General features: G+C 41.3%; 1 protein-coding gene across 1 annotated transcript in view; it reads left to right on the top strand.

Moving 5' to 3' along the window:
* LOC149289746 (patched domain-containing protein 1-like) overlaps nucleotides 1-7,892 on the top strand; it is a 75,666-nt gene extending 67,774 nt beyond the window's left edge. Inside the window, exon 3 of the mRNA XM_089490316.1 lies at nucleotides 6,241-7,892. Coding sequence (XP_089346442.1) covers nucleotides 6,241-7,892 — 1,652 coding nt within the window. The remainder of the gene's footprint in view (nucleotides 1-6,240) is intronic.
* Nucleotides 7,893-14,567: the final 6,675 nt, after the last annotated feature.

Genomic DNA, 14,567 nt, shown 5'->3' with positions numbered 1-14,567 from the left:
ATTCAGCTTTCAGCGCATTGGTTTCAGACAGAAATCAAGTGATTTTTTTAATTAAAAGCCAATATGGGGAAATGGGGAAAGCATGTCACTGGAAGCTCTGCCACTTTTGTGGAAGTTCACCGGGAGGTCATGTCCACAGAGATGCGAACAACAAAGACAGAAGACACAAGAGAGAAGAACAAGAAGACAAAGAAGTGCTAGAGAAGAAGCGGAGCTGTGAGACACAGAAGCAGTGATCTGGGAAGGTAGGTAGACATTCAGAGAGCGTGAATTAGTGTGAGAGAACATGAATGAGAGTGTCAGAAAATGGGAGTGAATGAGCCCACGAAATGTAAACAAAAATTCTGAGCGTTTTGCTTCGTTTTTTCAGAGATTTGAATCCAAATGTTTGGTGTTTAGAGGTAGTTATCCCCCCAAAATCAGAAGGTGCACATGTTTGGTTCACTTCTGCAAATTTCATAGCTTGAAGCCACTAAATGCACTCATGGTTTGGGGGTCTCTTATGAAGATGTAATACTAATTTACCACACATATGTGGTATCTATGTGTTCGGGAGACATGGGAGATTATTTTTTTGTGCTTTCTTTCTTATTCCAGGTAAGCCAAGGTACAGCATCCATATTCAAATATGCATGAAACATCCTCTGTTGCAGTGGGTGCAGTGGCGTCGGCAGGGGGGGGCCAGAGGGGGCCATGGCCCCCCCTACATCATGCTGTGCCCCCCGGTGTGCCCCCCCAATTGAAACGCCGGCTTTTTTTTTTTTTTTAATAGACCCGGAGGAGAGAGTGAGAGGCGCCGAGCGGTTGCTGAGGAATAAGTTCTGAGCAACCGTTCGGCGCCTCTCACTCTTCTCCGCGACCGCGAGGCCTCTTCCTGGTTCGCAGTGCCGGCATTTCAAGCCGAGCGCCGGTATATGTCGTCATATCCGGCGCCCAGCAGTGAAGCCGGCAGAACCAGGGATACAGAGACCTCGCGATCTCACCGCTGGACAAGCCCAAGGTAAGTGAACTTCAAAGGGGGGGTTAGAAAGTTAGGAGGGGGTTAGAGAGAAGAGGTAGATAGGAAGTGAGAAGGGGTAGATAAGGATAGATTGGGAGGGAGAGGGGGTAGATTGGGAGGGAGATGGGGGTGGATGGGATACATTGGGAGGGAGAGGGGATAGTTAGGATTGATTGGGAGGGAGAGGGGGTAGATAGGATTGATTGGGAGGGAGAGGGGGTAGATAGGATAGATTGGGAGGGAGAGGGGGGTACATAGGATAGATTGGGAGGGAGAGGGGGGTATATAGGATAGATTGGGAGGCAGATGTGGTAGATAGAGAGGCAGATGTGGTAGATAGGGAGGGGGATGTGGTAGATAGGATAGATTGGGAGGGAGAGGGGGTAGATAGGATAGATTGGGAGGGAGAGGGGGTAGATAGGATAGATTGGGAGGGAGAGGTCTTTATGGGACAAAAACGGCGTACGTTCAGCTGTTTGGGGACAAAGTTGACATAATGTGTAATTTAGGTGCTGGTCAGGTTCTATATGGGCAGTGTGGACACCAGGGCTGGCTTTGGGGTGTGTGACCAGTGATCTATGCCTGTAATTTAGGGGGGTTTATCTATACCTTTAATGCAGAGTTTATATGTAATTTCCAATTGATTTATATCTGCAAAGCTGGGTTTTGTGTCATTCTGTTCATCTGTATCGGCTATATTTCCATACATTATTAATGTTTACCTGCAAATATAGGATTTGCATGTCTTATTCAGTTGATCAATACCTGGAGTGCTGTTTCCATGTGTTGATTATTTGATCTAAACCTTCAGTGCTGAGTGTACATGTGATTTCCAGTTGATATATACCTGCAATGCTGGGTTTGTGTGTTCTGTTGGTTTATACCTGCAATGCTATGTTTCCATACATTATTTATGTATACCTGCAAATACAAGGTTTTTTTTAATCTCATTCAGTTGCATGTGCTGTTTCCATGTGTTGTTTATTTGATCTATACCTGAACTACAGGGTGTAAGTAAAAGAGCGCTATGGTTTAGTGAATGAGGGGACAAAGGGACTCTGGGGATGATTACAGGGGAGAGGACCTCTCAATGTCACGGTGCAGTCAGAAGGAGGGAACACTGCACTGACTCTCACTGTCTTCCCCTGATCTGCAGTCAGTGTGGCAAATATATTGGCAGCAGGGTCTAATATTAATATATATTGGCTGCAGGGGCTAATATTAATATATATCAGAAGCTGGGACTAATGTTTATATATATCGGCTGCAGGGCCTATTATCAATAAATATTGGCTGCAGGGGCTAATATTTATATATATTGGCTGCAGGGACTAATAATATATATCGGCAGTAGGGGCTAATATTAATATATGTTGGCAGCAGGGTATAATTTCTATGTATATCGGCAGCAGGGTATAATATAAGTATGTATCCACAGCAGGGGCTAATATTAATATATATCCGCAGCAGGGGTTAATATTAATATATATCTGCAGCAGGGTCTAATATTTCTATATATCTGCAGCAGGGTCTAATATTTATATATATTGTCAGCAGGGGCTAATATTAAATAATGAAAAATAACTGTCACTTTAGCTGTTATTTTGAAATCATATTTTAATCACAGTCTTTACTTCAAAGAGATAAGTGCATATTATGTAGTTAAAAATGCACGTCTAACGTGTGTGTGTGTGTGTGTATATATATATATATATATATATATATATATATATATATAGTGTATATGTACCGTTTTATAATTGGCCCCCCTACTTTGGTCCCTGGCCCCCCATGTGCCCCCCCTAAATATGAAACCTGGAGACGCCACTGAGTGGGTGACCTAGAAAGGTAAGAGGGATGTCTTTGAAAGCGCAGTAGTTTCAAGCAATATACAGTTTGTGGGGGTTATTGTGATACTTAGGGATAGTTATTCACTCCAAATCACAAGGAGGGAGTTTTTGGTTCAACTATGAAAATTGCTTGAAACTGCTTTGCGCACCGATGATTTGGGGGCACATTGTGACCATGTGATTATGTCATATAACACATATGGGGTATTGTGTAATTCAAGAGACTTTGGAGATTCATATGGATTTCATTAAGGTAACATTTGAGAAATACATGTGCGCATTAAGGAAATATATACTTTTGTTTATTTATTGTGACACTTTCTAACAGGAAGGTAACATTTGTTTTCCAAAACTCTGTTTTCTTAATTGTAGCATTTGTATCTTTAATATTTTTATTCTGGCATGTTGTGATGAATGGGCAAAGATAAATCTTGTCTAGTGCTAATTCTTAATATTTTGCCAGAATTACACAATGGCGGTTAGGTCAAGGATAAGTAACTTATACTGCCCCAAACTGTTTTGGAGAGCCACTGTCCATTACACCATTTACCCTTGAACAAGGTATTCTACGTAATTGGCCATATTTCATAACTGCTGACAATTCACAAATGTCTGTACAGAACAATAAAGGGACTGAATACTAAATATGTCTTCTTTCTACAAGGTCAGATGATTGAGCTATGTACAGCAGATCATTGCAGTTCATTTTTAATGTAGTTTTTTTTCAACACAGGCTCATTATTAATCACTTCTTTATATAATAATGTATATATTTGTGAAAAAAAATAAACAACTTATTGATTGTAAGATTGTTCTGTCAATAATTGGAGGATCGGGGAGGACTTGACCCCAGTGCCGCCATTTTGGCGGAAGTTTCCGGGTATGTAGGAAGATTTAACTAGAGATATAATTGTAATATTACATTATGTAGAATACATGGAATTGTCTTACATAGAATGGAAATCTTGTTTATTGACAACAACATCATAAAGGTGCTGTTACACCTACTGAATCTAACACTTTAGTAACGAAATACATCAGTACTAGCATTATTTCAAGTACCGTTGATCACATTAAGTACTGTTGAACACATTAAGGAAGGGCTTGTTGCCCAATCATGTGAAATTCTGTCTTGTTCATAAATGTTTGCTGTTGTGTGCATAAATAACCCAAAGTCTCCAGGTGAAACCCTGCTTCCCTGTGTCTGTAGTTCACTTTCCTCTTACACTAGGAAGGGGAATGGTGTATAGCCTTCTACCTTTATCTTTACCTTTATCTGCGGATAGCACCGTCCTAACCTTGGCTAGCACCCCGATTCCCCCACATGCTCCTCAGAATAGGGAATCCTACCCTCGGGACATTCTTGGTAAGGACATATGCAATCTTTCCTCTAATTGTTAGGAGTTGGTGTGCACAGAAAACATATGCTTTACAAAGTGAACTGAATTCACAGGCATAGATTAAAGAAATAATTCAATAAAGATAGCATTGCATAGAGTATAGAGCAACTAAACAACACATAACCCCAGCCTTGCAGGTATAGATCAACTAAATCACATGCAAACTCAGCATTGAAGGTATAAATAATGCATGGAACCCAGCACCCAGATTGCACCCACATGACTTGCCTCATCACCTAGACTGCACCCAAAGGACTTCCCCCAGAACCCAGTTTGTACCTACTGGACTTGCCCTGGCACCCAGATTGCATCAACAGGACTTGCCCCAGCACCCAGATTGCACCCCATAGGACTTGCCCCAGAACCCGGATTGCATCCACAGGATTTGCCCAGCACCTAGATTGCACCCATAGGACTTGCCCCAGCACCCAGATTGCATCCACAGGATTTGCCTCAGCACCCAGATTATCCACAGACACAGAATTTGCCCAGATTGCATTCACAGATTTTACCAAGCACCCAGATTGCACCCAGATTGCACCCACAGTGGCCTCCTCTCAGAGTCTCAGGTCTTCTCAGGCTTTTCCTTTATTCGTTCTATACCCTTTCGGTCCAAAACAGTAATGGATTGACCCTCAGAATACACACATATATCCTCCCCTTACAAATACCTACCCATAAACACACATACATACATACATACAAGTACACGCTATTGTTCCCCTTTCTCATTTCACCTCTCATAAATTGCCCCTTTTTATCTCACCATTTTCTCTTTATCTCTTCTTCTTCTTTTTATCACTCCCTTTTAGCTCTTTTCTTTGATCCCCCTTCTTATTATAGCTCTTCCTCTCTATCTTTCTTTCTCTTTATTGCTTCTCTTTCTTTGTATCACTTTTTGTTCTCTTTATCTCCCCACCCTTTCTTACTCTCATCCTCATTCTCTTTACCTCACCCTTTTTTCCCTATACTTACCCTTTCTCATAATCTCCCATTTCTTTCTGTCATACGTTCTTGCTTTCTCTTTATTTCTCCTCTTTCTCCCTATTTCTCTTTATCCCCGATCTCTTTATATCTCCTCTTTTTTATCTCTCCTTCTCTCCCTACCACTCACTTTTCTCATTATCTCTCCACTTTGTATCTCTCCACGTTCATATGATTTATTCTCTCCGCTTTCTCATAATCTCTCCCCTTTTCCTCATCTCTTTTTTTCTTCATTATCTCCCCTCCTTTCTATTGCTCTCATTTCTTTCTCCTCCTCATAATCTCTGCGCTATATCTTTCTCTTTATAGCTTAATTTTCTTTCTTATCTATTCTATCTACTGCTCACAATCTCTAACTTTGGTCATGTAATGGGAGCCTTATGTCTGTTCTCCTCTTGCCCGCTTCATACAAACCTTGCATTTCACTGCCCCCCTCCTAATGCTTTAAATGACCCAACAGCAAATGAAATTAGAACGTAACTTTTAATATGAATCCCTATTATTGTTATGATTTTAATTTAATTTGATGTTGGGTCATTTGAACTTACATTTAGTCTGCATTTAGTTCCAATTCATTTTGGTGGGTGCATTGTTCCTTCTGATGATGCTAGGAACTGAGGATAAACACAAATAATGTGATTTCATATCCAGCACTCCGGCAATTGATGCTGAGCGCCAGATATAGTCATATCCTACCACGGTTGCTGTCAGCATCGGAAGGGAGCACATGTTGATAGGTTGTTACCACAGGAAATAAAAACATATCTTAACAGTCTGTGTTTTTTATTGATGAAACCATTTAAAGAAGAATAAATGGCAGACCTGCTAAAGATTATTTCTTCAACATTCATATTTTGTCTATGGGGAAGAACACACTTAAGACAACTATTGACTGTTGTGTAGAGAAAATTAGGTAACAACTAATCATAAAAGTTTACATACTCTAAATAATCACATTTTCAAAGGATGTGTTGTAACTAGATAATTGTTTTCTTCTTTTTTGAAGGCCATGGCTTATATGGGACATTTGAAATGCTGTCATCTTGGAGGAAAACCAGAGAGGATCAACATGTGAAAGAGAGGACAGCTGTTGTATATGCAGATACCATGATTTCCTTTTCCCTTACCACTGCTATGTATTTAGTCACATTTGGTATTGGCGCCAGTCCCTTCACAAACATTGAAGCAGCAAGAATATTTTGCCGTAACTCATGTATTGCAATCTTTTTCAACTACCTCTATGTACTATCATTCTATGGCTCAAGCCTTGTGTTTACTGGGTACATTGAAAACAATTACCAGCATAGTATATTTTGCAGAAAGGTGCCAAAGCCTGAAGTGTTACAGGTCAAGTCATTGTGGTATAGATTTCTTATGACGGCAAAGTTTAGTGAAGACACAGACTCTGAGGAAACAAATTCTTACGAAAGTCATTTATTAGTTTGCTTTCTCAAGCGTTATTACTGTGACTGGATAACAAACACATATGTTAAGCCTTTTGTAGTTCTCTTTTACCTTGTTTATATATCTTTTGCTTTAATGGGCTACCTGCAGGTGAATGAAGGGTCTGACCTAAGTAACATTGTAGCAACTGAGACACGAACCATTACATATACCACTGTCCAGCAGAAGTATTTCAGTAACTACAGCCCTGTCATTGGCTTTTACATCTATGAATCTATAGAATACTGGAATACAAGCGTCCAGGAGGATGTCCTAGAGTATACTAAAGGATTTGTGAGAATATCGTGGTTTGAGAGTTACTTAAACTATCTAAGGAAACTTAACATGTCGACTGGATTACCCAAAAAGAACTTTACAGACATACTTAGACACTCTTTTCTGAAAAACCCACAATATGCACATTTTTCCGAGGACATCATTATACCCAAAAAGTACAACAATGAAGTAGACGTGGTGGCCTCACGAATGTTCCTGGTGGCAAAGACCATGGAAACGAATCGGGAAGAACTTTATGATCTCCTAGAGACTTTAAGGAAGCTTTCTCTGACATCCAAAGTAAAATTCATTGTCTTTAACCCATCTTTTGTTTACATGGATAGATATGCTTCTTCAGTGGGTGCCCCATTGCAGAACTCCTGCATAAGTGCTTTGTTTCTCTTGTTTTTCTCTTCATTTCTTGTTGCAAGTTCAATCATTAATATCTGGATAACTCTAACCGTTGCCTCAGTAGAATTTGGAGTAATCGGGTTTATGACATTATGGAAAGTTGAGTTGGACTGTATTTCTGTACTTTGCCTAATCTACGGGATTAATTACACTATAGACAACTGTGCGCCTCTGATATCAACTTTTATCCTTGGAAAAGAATTTACAAGGACCAAGTGGGTGAAAAATTCACTGGAAGTGCACGGGGTGGCTATCCTTCAGAGCTACCTCTGTTACACTGTTGGTCTGATCCCCCTTGCAGCTGTGCCTTCAAATTTGACCCGTACACTGTTCAGGTGCTTATTTCTAATAGCATTTGTGACATTCTTTCACTGCTTTGCCATTCTGCCAGTGTTACTGACATTTGTTCCACCATCAAAGAAAAAGAGGAAAGAGAAAAAAGTCCCAGAGAACTGTGAAGAAATAGAGTGTGTTGAAATGGTGGACTTAGACAGCACCAGGGTAGTTGACCAAATTACAACTGTATGATATTTTTTTTCTTTGCATTTGCTATGTTATGTTTCACCTTAGGTCTTACTAAGAAAATGTTTTGATGGAACTTCTGATCTGTGTGGGTAAGAAATATAAAAAAATATCCAATACAGCCCATTAGATGGATGTTCCAAAAATGTACAATTAGCCTCAACAGAGAAATAAAAGTGTTTTTACATTGAGTTAAAATTGAGTGGTAGTATGAAGTTAGTTAACAGAATCAATCTTTATAAGTGGAAATATACTAAAAAACGAATTCACAAATTTACTTGCATTATTAGAACAGGAACTCATCAGGTCCCAATGTATTGCGAATTATTTTACAATCATTAAGTGAATCTTATAATAACAATGTTATTCTTGGCAAGTGTAAACATTAGAAGATCAGCCGGCAAAAAAATAATCAGTTATAATTAATCATACCAACCAAACAATTTCAATTTTTACATATATAAATTAATTTACTTAATACCCATGTTCTCGAGTCATAAAAATAAAAAATGCATTGATCAAGGCAAGTTTCTACCACGTGTATTTGTTGATGGCGCAAGACTAAAATTTTTGTTCCTAACTTTCCCTTTCTCCTCTATCATAGCACGTGTTCTGTACAGGCCCCAATTCTATTTCTCTTTCGTGTTCTGTTCTTTAAGCTTAAACAGCTCCCTCTTGCTGCCTCCTTCATGCTGGCTAACTTGTCAGGTCCTCGGTCATCACCATAACTTTAGCTTCATAAATATACATTGAGCGGAAGGTCAAGTGTTGTAGTTACCTATCCCTATTCCATCCAAATTTAAGAAGACCTCAATCAGGAGCAGATAAATTTAGCACACTCAATCGCCCGATAAAGAAAAGTAGTCACAGAAGTAAGGTAATAAAATTCAAGCTGTATTCAATTTCCGTAAGCATTCATGAAGTTTATCATTAGACCAAACAGAAAGTAATACTCTTACTCGTTTCGCCAAAAAAAGCATCTATAAGTAAGCCTTTTCCGGCGAAACGCGTAAGATGATTACCTTCCGTTTGTTCTTATGATATACTTCATGAATTTTTACGGAGATTCAATAAAGCTTGAATTTTATAACGCCCTTCTGTGACTACTTTTCTTCATCGGACATGCGAGCGCGCTAAATTTATATGTCCACGTTTGAGGACTTTTTAACTTGGTCCCTCCCATGAATTCTTTATCACGTTAGCTTATTTCTCTATTCATATTGCTGTTCTCTTTTGTTTTTTGCCTCATTAAGTGTTGCTTATTTAAATATTACCAGCTTTATGATCTTTCTTGGTCCTTCTCTAGCCTTTTTTAACCCTCCCATCTATTTTTCCAGCTGTCTTCTTTCCCCTTCCATAGCTATTTTTTAAATTTCACTGTATTCTTAGATCTAGCTAAAGTGCTTCGGTTATTGTCCAGTTTTATTCTTTTATAACCCAATTCCCTTTTTTTCTTTCAATGTCTGTTTCAACTCTAGAGAAATCCATATAATGAATTTACAAGGCAATGTAACTTATATAAGAGCAAACAAAGGATAAAATGGAGGAATAACTTAACAAATGGAGAGTAATTGTGCAAATACCAAGAGTATATACACATTTATTACTTTATTAATCTGAATAAGCAAAACAGACGTTGCCTAATTGTCCAATAGAAGGTGGAGTCGAAGGTGTTTTATTGGAACAACATAGCAAAATATTTAAAGTTACATAGGGTTTCCAAACATCAGAGGTGACCCTGAAATCTTGAAATTAATCTAATTTTCTTTTCTATGTTGGCCCAATAAAAGTATCACCTTTAATTACATTTCTCCATCTTTATTGAGGACTAAACCTTAGCTTTATCTATCTAATGGCTGGCTCAGTTTTGCCTTGATTGTATGTGTTTTTCTTGCTTGTGCTTAAAACCTTACATCGCCTTTTGCAATTTACAAAAAAAATTATTCTTGCTTATTTAAAGCTGCATGGTTTATGTTCCAATAGTAATAGTTCTGCATCCAGTGTTTTTTTAAACAATTTACCACCAAATGATCAGTTAGAACTTTCCAGGCACCTCTGGGAGTAAAGGAGTTACAGTGTTCTTTTATCCTGCTTTGTATTCCATTTGTAGATGTGCATTTAATTACACACATTTTGTATGCTATAAACCTGAATGCTGATTTCCTATCCATACACTTTGTCATTCTCTTTGCATCTAAGTGTTAAATAGTATAGGGTAACGCACAATTAAGCAATGCTGTGGTTTCCTTTCTCAATTATGGGTTCTTTAATGGCCATTCCCCCCATTTCTCACCATATTAAATGAGGGTCTTAGTATGCAAGCCTGAAAAAACGTGGACCAAGAGTCATTTAATCCTTATTTCTTTTACAATGAAAGCTTGATGTTAGGTTTCAAACAGAATAATATCTCCATTGTATCACAGTACTGGTCGGCCCACTCTGCACGAGGAAGAGATCAGTTCGTTAGAGGTCCAGGCAAGTCACTGGGGCAGCAGGTAGTTCCCACCAGCATGCTGCTGTTATGGTCTGAGGGGAAGGAGGGCAGTGAGGGCTCGATTAGGGCCCCTTTTTCATCCTCACATCAACTGCATGCCAGGACTTGGGTTCTCAGAGGCCATCCCTATTCCCTAAAATGGGTTAGAGGGGCTACCAGGAAAAGCAGCAGGGATTCTCCACAACCATCTAGGTTACCACCTAGGTTCCGTGTGGCTTCTAGCAGGGCCACCAGGGATTTTACTGCACCCTTTCTGGATTGCAGATAGGAGAGGTTAGTCAGGGCACCTTTTTCATACATCCCCAACAGGTCACCAGGATCTCAGGAGAATACAGCAGTACAGGGGGGCCTCACAGGGTTGCACTTCATCTAGATCCACAGGGACCCTGAACCTATCTGTTTTTCTTGCACATTCTCCTCACAGGGGCAGGGCTCCGACGCAAGGTATTTCCTGGGACGTTCACATCTTAGTTGCGCCTTTCCTTTTCTCTGGTGTTACGGTTCCTATGCTAGCCACCCAGACATTTCAGAAACGAGGATAGCTCTTCAGTTTCTTTCCAGTCCTTTAGGTCACGTTCCAGGACCCCTAGTTCCAACAGCCATCAGCGTAGTATGTCAGGTGGTGGGCACGGAGATGGGTACAGATGCCAGAGGGGTAAGCATAGTGCCTGCCAAAGAACCCAGGAATAGACCCAGTCAGGAAGGGTTTATTCTCAATCCCTCGTGGCACTTTCTAGGTGTCTCTCTGCCCCAGATTTTATCCAGAAGCTAGAGTCATACAGCATCATCTGAGCAGCCCAGGAAGATGGTTTCAGGACATAATGTGGCAACCAGTGGGGTTTCCTAGGCAGTGGAACAGTATCACACGGCACACCTGTCTGGCACAGCCGGGAGTCCTATTGGTGAGTGCACTTTGCAAACTACTCACACTATTTCTGACACTTGGGGGGCTCAATGTCAGGGGTTTTTAGAGGGGTTGCACGCATTCGTGGACGAGCGGAAGATTGAGTGTTTTCTCCCATGGGGGAGTGTGGCTCATGTGCTTCTGGGAGTTTTTGGAGCACCAGTGAGTGGAATGGTACACATTCTCTTCTTATTAAGATTAAGATTCTGTGTTCATCCGATAGGGAGTGAATTGGAAGGGGATGGTGATAGAGAGACATTATTAGGTAGGGTTCCAGAACGCAGTGTGGCAAATGAATGTTTCCTTTGGAGGACCATTAGGGATTCAGTTAACATCGAAATTGAAGGAAAAAATCTGGAAAGGGGAATTTGTTGATGGACCTTCTGCTTTGGTTGAAGTTGATGATGGCCCAGAAAGAATCTCCCTTTCTTGTGCGATGGGACAGGGGAGGGTTCCAAGAAATGTTGTCGGCCTCTGGTAAAAAAGCAACTCCTGCTGGCTGTTCAATTATAGCCAGTGCAAGTTTCCCAACTTATACAAGATCAAGCACGAGTGTTCTGGTTGTGGCAGGCCTCATGTGCTGTCCAGATGCTTCAAGCATGCAAAGGCAGGCATTGCTCCTGGAGAATCTGTGTCTAAAGTGGATAACCCAAGTGAGGCACAACGTGATGCAGCCATGGCTAAACCACTATAGTAAGCATTCAGACACCGCTTTTCTGGATGCCGGGTTCATGCACGGGTTTCCAATACCTTTTCTTCCCCAGGTGATTCGGGGTAACTTGAAGTCAGTGGCAGCTTTCCCTAAAGTACTTGGTGAGAAATTGGCTGAAGAGATTTAGCTGGCTGTTTGGTTCACTGACGTTCCACTTGAAGGCTTCCAAGTTTGCCCTCTCTTGGTGGTCCCCAAGCGTTATGTGGGCAAGTTTCAGCTCATCCACCAATTGTTCTATTCAAAAGGGAGGTCAGTCAGTGATGACATTGACAAGTATCTCTGCTCAGCTTCTTATACCTCTTTCTAGGGTGGCTGATTTTGTCTGGAACCCAGGTCCTGGGGCATTCATGGCCAAGGCAGATATTGAATTTGCTTTCTACTTGCATCCGATATACACGATATACCCATACCTTGCAGATGGTGGCGTAGCCTTTTTGGAGTTCCTTTAACCCCTGAGAAAATTCAGGTCCCCACTGCCTGCTTTAGTTTCTTGGGCTTGGAAATTAATTCTGTTCGAGGAGTTTGCTGCCTTCCCGCATATCGGGTAAGTCGGTTTTGCTTGCTCTCTATCTCAGGCCATGGCAGGGGTTCAAGAGGCTCATCACTGTATTAAATGCGGACGGACCATGTTGTCTGGGCTGTCTTCCAGTATTAATGGGAAGGTGTTTTTTTCAATCTGCGAAATTTTCATTGTACACGGATGTCTTCAGTAGCATCTGTTTCATGGGTTATTTCAGCCAGTGGTGCACTCTACTTCCCTCCTCATGAAATTAGCATTCCTTGAGCAATGGCGTGGTCGTTTTCTTTACGGGTAACTTGGCCATTGTGCATTATGTAGACCTATTGTCTGATCCTCTGCTCCTGTAGTGCGCTTGCTCCAGTTGTTTATCCTCTTGTGCACGGAGTTGAATCTGTCTTTCAAAGCTAAGCATGTCTCTGGTTATTTAAATGCGATTGTTGATTTTCAGCGGGAGCGATTTCGTCAGTCAGCGCCAGTGGCGGCGTTGGGGGCTTGCTTTGTCCAGAGGTGATATGGAGTTTCAGGACATCATGCTTGTATTATGGGTGAGATCTTGGTCCAGCAACATGGGCTGTGTATGGCAATTATGGCAACGTGTGGCTGGAGTGGGATCCTCTAGTTGACTCTGCTGGGACCGTGGAGGAGACAGTGATCGGTTCAATGTTCTATTGTGGTTCCTGATGAATTTGACCTTGAGTGGTATGTCCCCCTCTTGGGTGGACAAGTATTTGTATACACTAGCTTTCCTTTTTAAGTTGGAGGGTTGGAGGGATCTGACTAAGCACTTTTTGATTTGTCAAGCACTGCGTGATATCAAGAAGGGTTGCCATTTCCCTGATTCCAGGCGCCTTTGGACCCCAGGGCTCCTTCAGAGATTGAGCATTTTGGAAGTGGATATGTTGCTGTTTCGAGTGACTTTTGTGTTGGCCTTATTGGGTGTCTGAGCTGGTCAGTCGGTACAAGGGGTTTAGCAGTGCAGGATGTGGAGTGTGACAGTACCTTGTAGCAGTGTGGTTAAGGTCATCAAAAAACAGATATCTTGAGTCTGCTGCTTTACGCTCTTCTGGATGACTTCATCTGCCCAGTGGATGATTTAAGAATTCTTCGGATGTTAGACCTGCGGGTAGTCTGTCCTTCTTAGTTCACAGGGATTTGTCGCCGATATCTTGCTTTCGATTGTTGTGTGTGATGCATTGTGGGCATCTGAGGTTTGGGGCCGCCACAGAGGCAGGAAGGCTGGGCTTGGGTGACAATGTCCGGTAGATTATCGTTGGGAATCGGCTTGCTTTTTTGAGGTATGTTAGGCCCCATAGGTGGTTGCATTGTTGCACCAAGTTGGAGGTTTAGTTCTGGTCATAGGTAATTTCTGGTGTTACTTTTCTCCCTCTTTTTTTCTTTAATCTGTTTCAGGGCCTCCCTTTGTTGCTTAGATTATTGTCCAATTTCATGAAAACTGAGCCCAATGGAGGGCCGCAATTCACTTAAAATGGTTTGGGGTACGAGGCATGATGTGGGTGAGGGTGTTTACAGTTACTAAGTATCTTCATTTTGGTTATTTATACTGTGGGCAACAGCATGGGGGCTGAACATCAGTGTGAGCTAGTCTGGAGGATGAGGCAAGATGTGAATTGTTTATTTGAGTTGGCCCCCAGGGTGAAATTAATTTGGTCCAAAATAATTCCAAGGCTCAACTGGCACCACGGAGGGCAGCCAGGGAATTTATACCAAGTTTTATACCGAAACAGCATGGGTTGGTGGTCAGGCATGTTGTGCTTGGGGGACTTCGCCCGAGTTGATACATTTATACCTCGCCTAGCTTGGGGGGTTTTGGGGACATATGTTTAGGTTTTTGGTTGTCATTATCAATGTTAATGCACCTACGTTTACAATTTACATGTTTTGCGTGACAATGACTTTTGGAGAATAAATCGGCTGTGGCCTTTTCAACCCATTTAGTTGTTTGTGTCTTTATTCATTTTATTTAGGCAGACATAGCCCTTAAAACGAGGTTACATCATAGAACTTGGCCACACTAGACTTGTGCAATATCC

This window comes from Sceloporus occidentalis, unplaced genomic scaffold (genome assembly GCF_023333645.1).
Source record: "Sceloporus occidentalis isolate IW3139 unplaced genomic scaffold, rSceOcc1.0.p SCAF_43, whole genome shotgun sequence".
In the NCBI taxonomy this organism is placed as follows: Eukaryota; Metazoa; Chordata; class Lepidosauria; order Squamata; family Phrynosomatidae; genus Sceloporus; species Sceloporus occidentalis.
The sequence above is the reverse complement of the archived record's forward strand: the minus strand, read 5'-3'. Positions and strand labels throughout refer to the sequence as shown.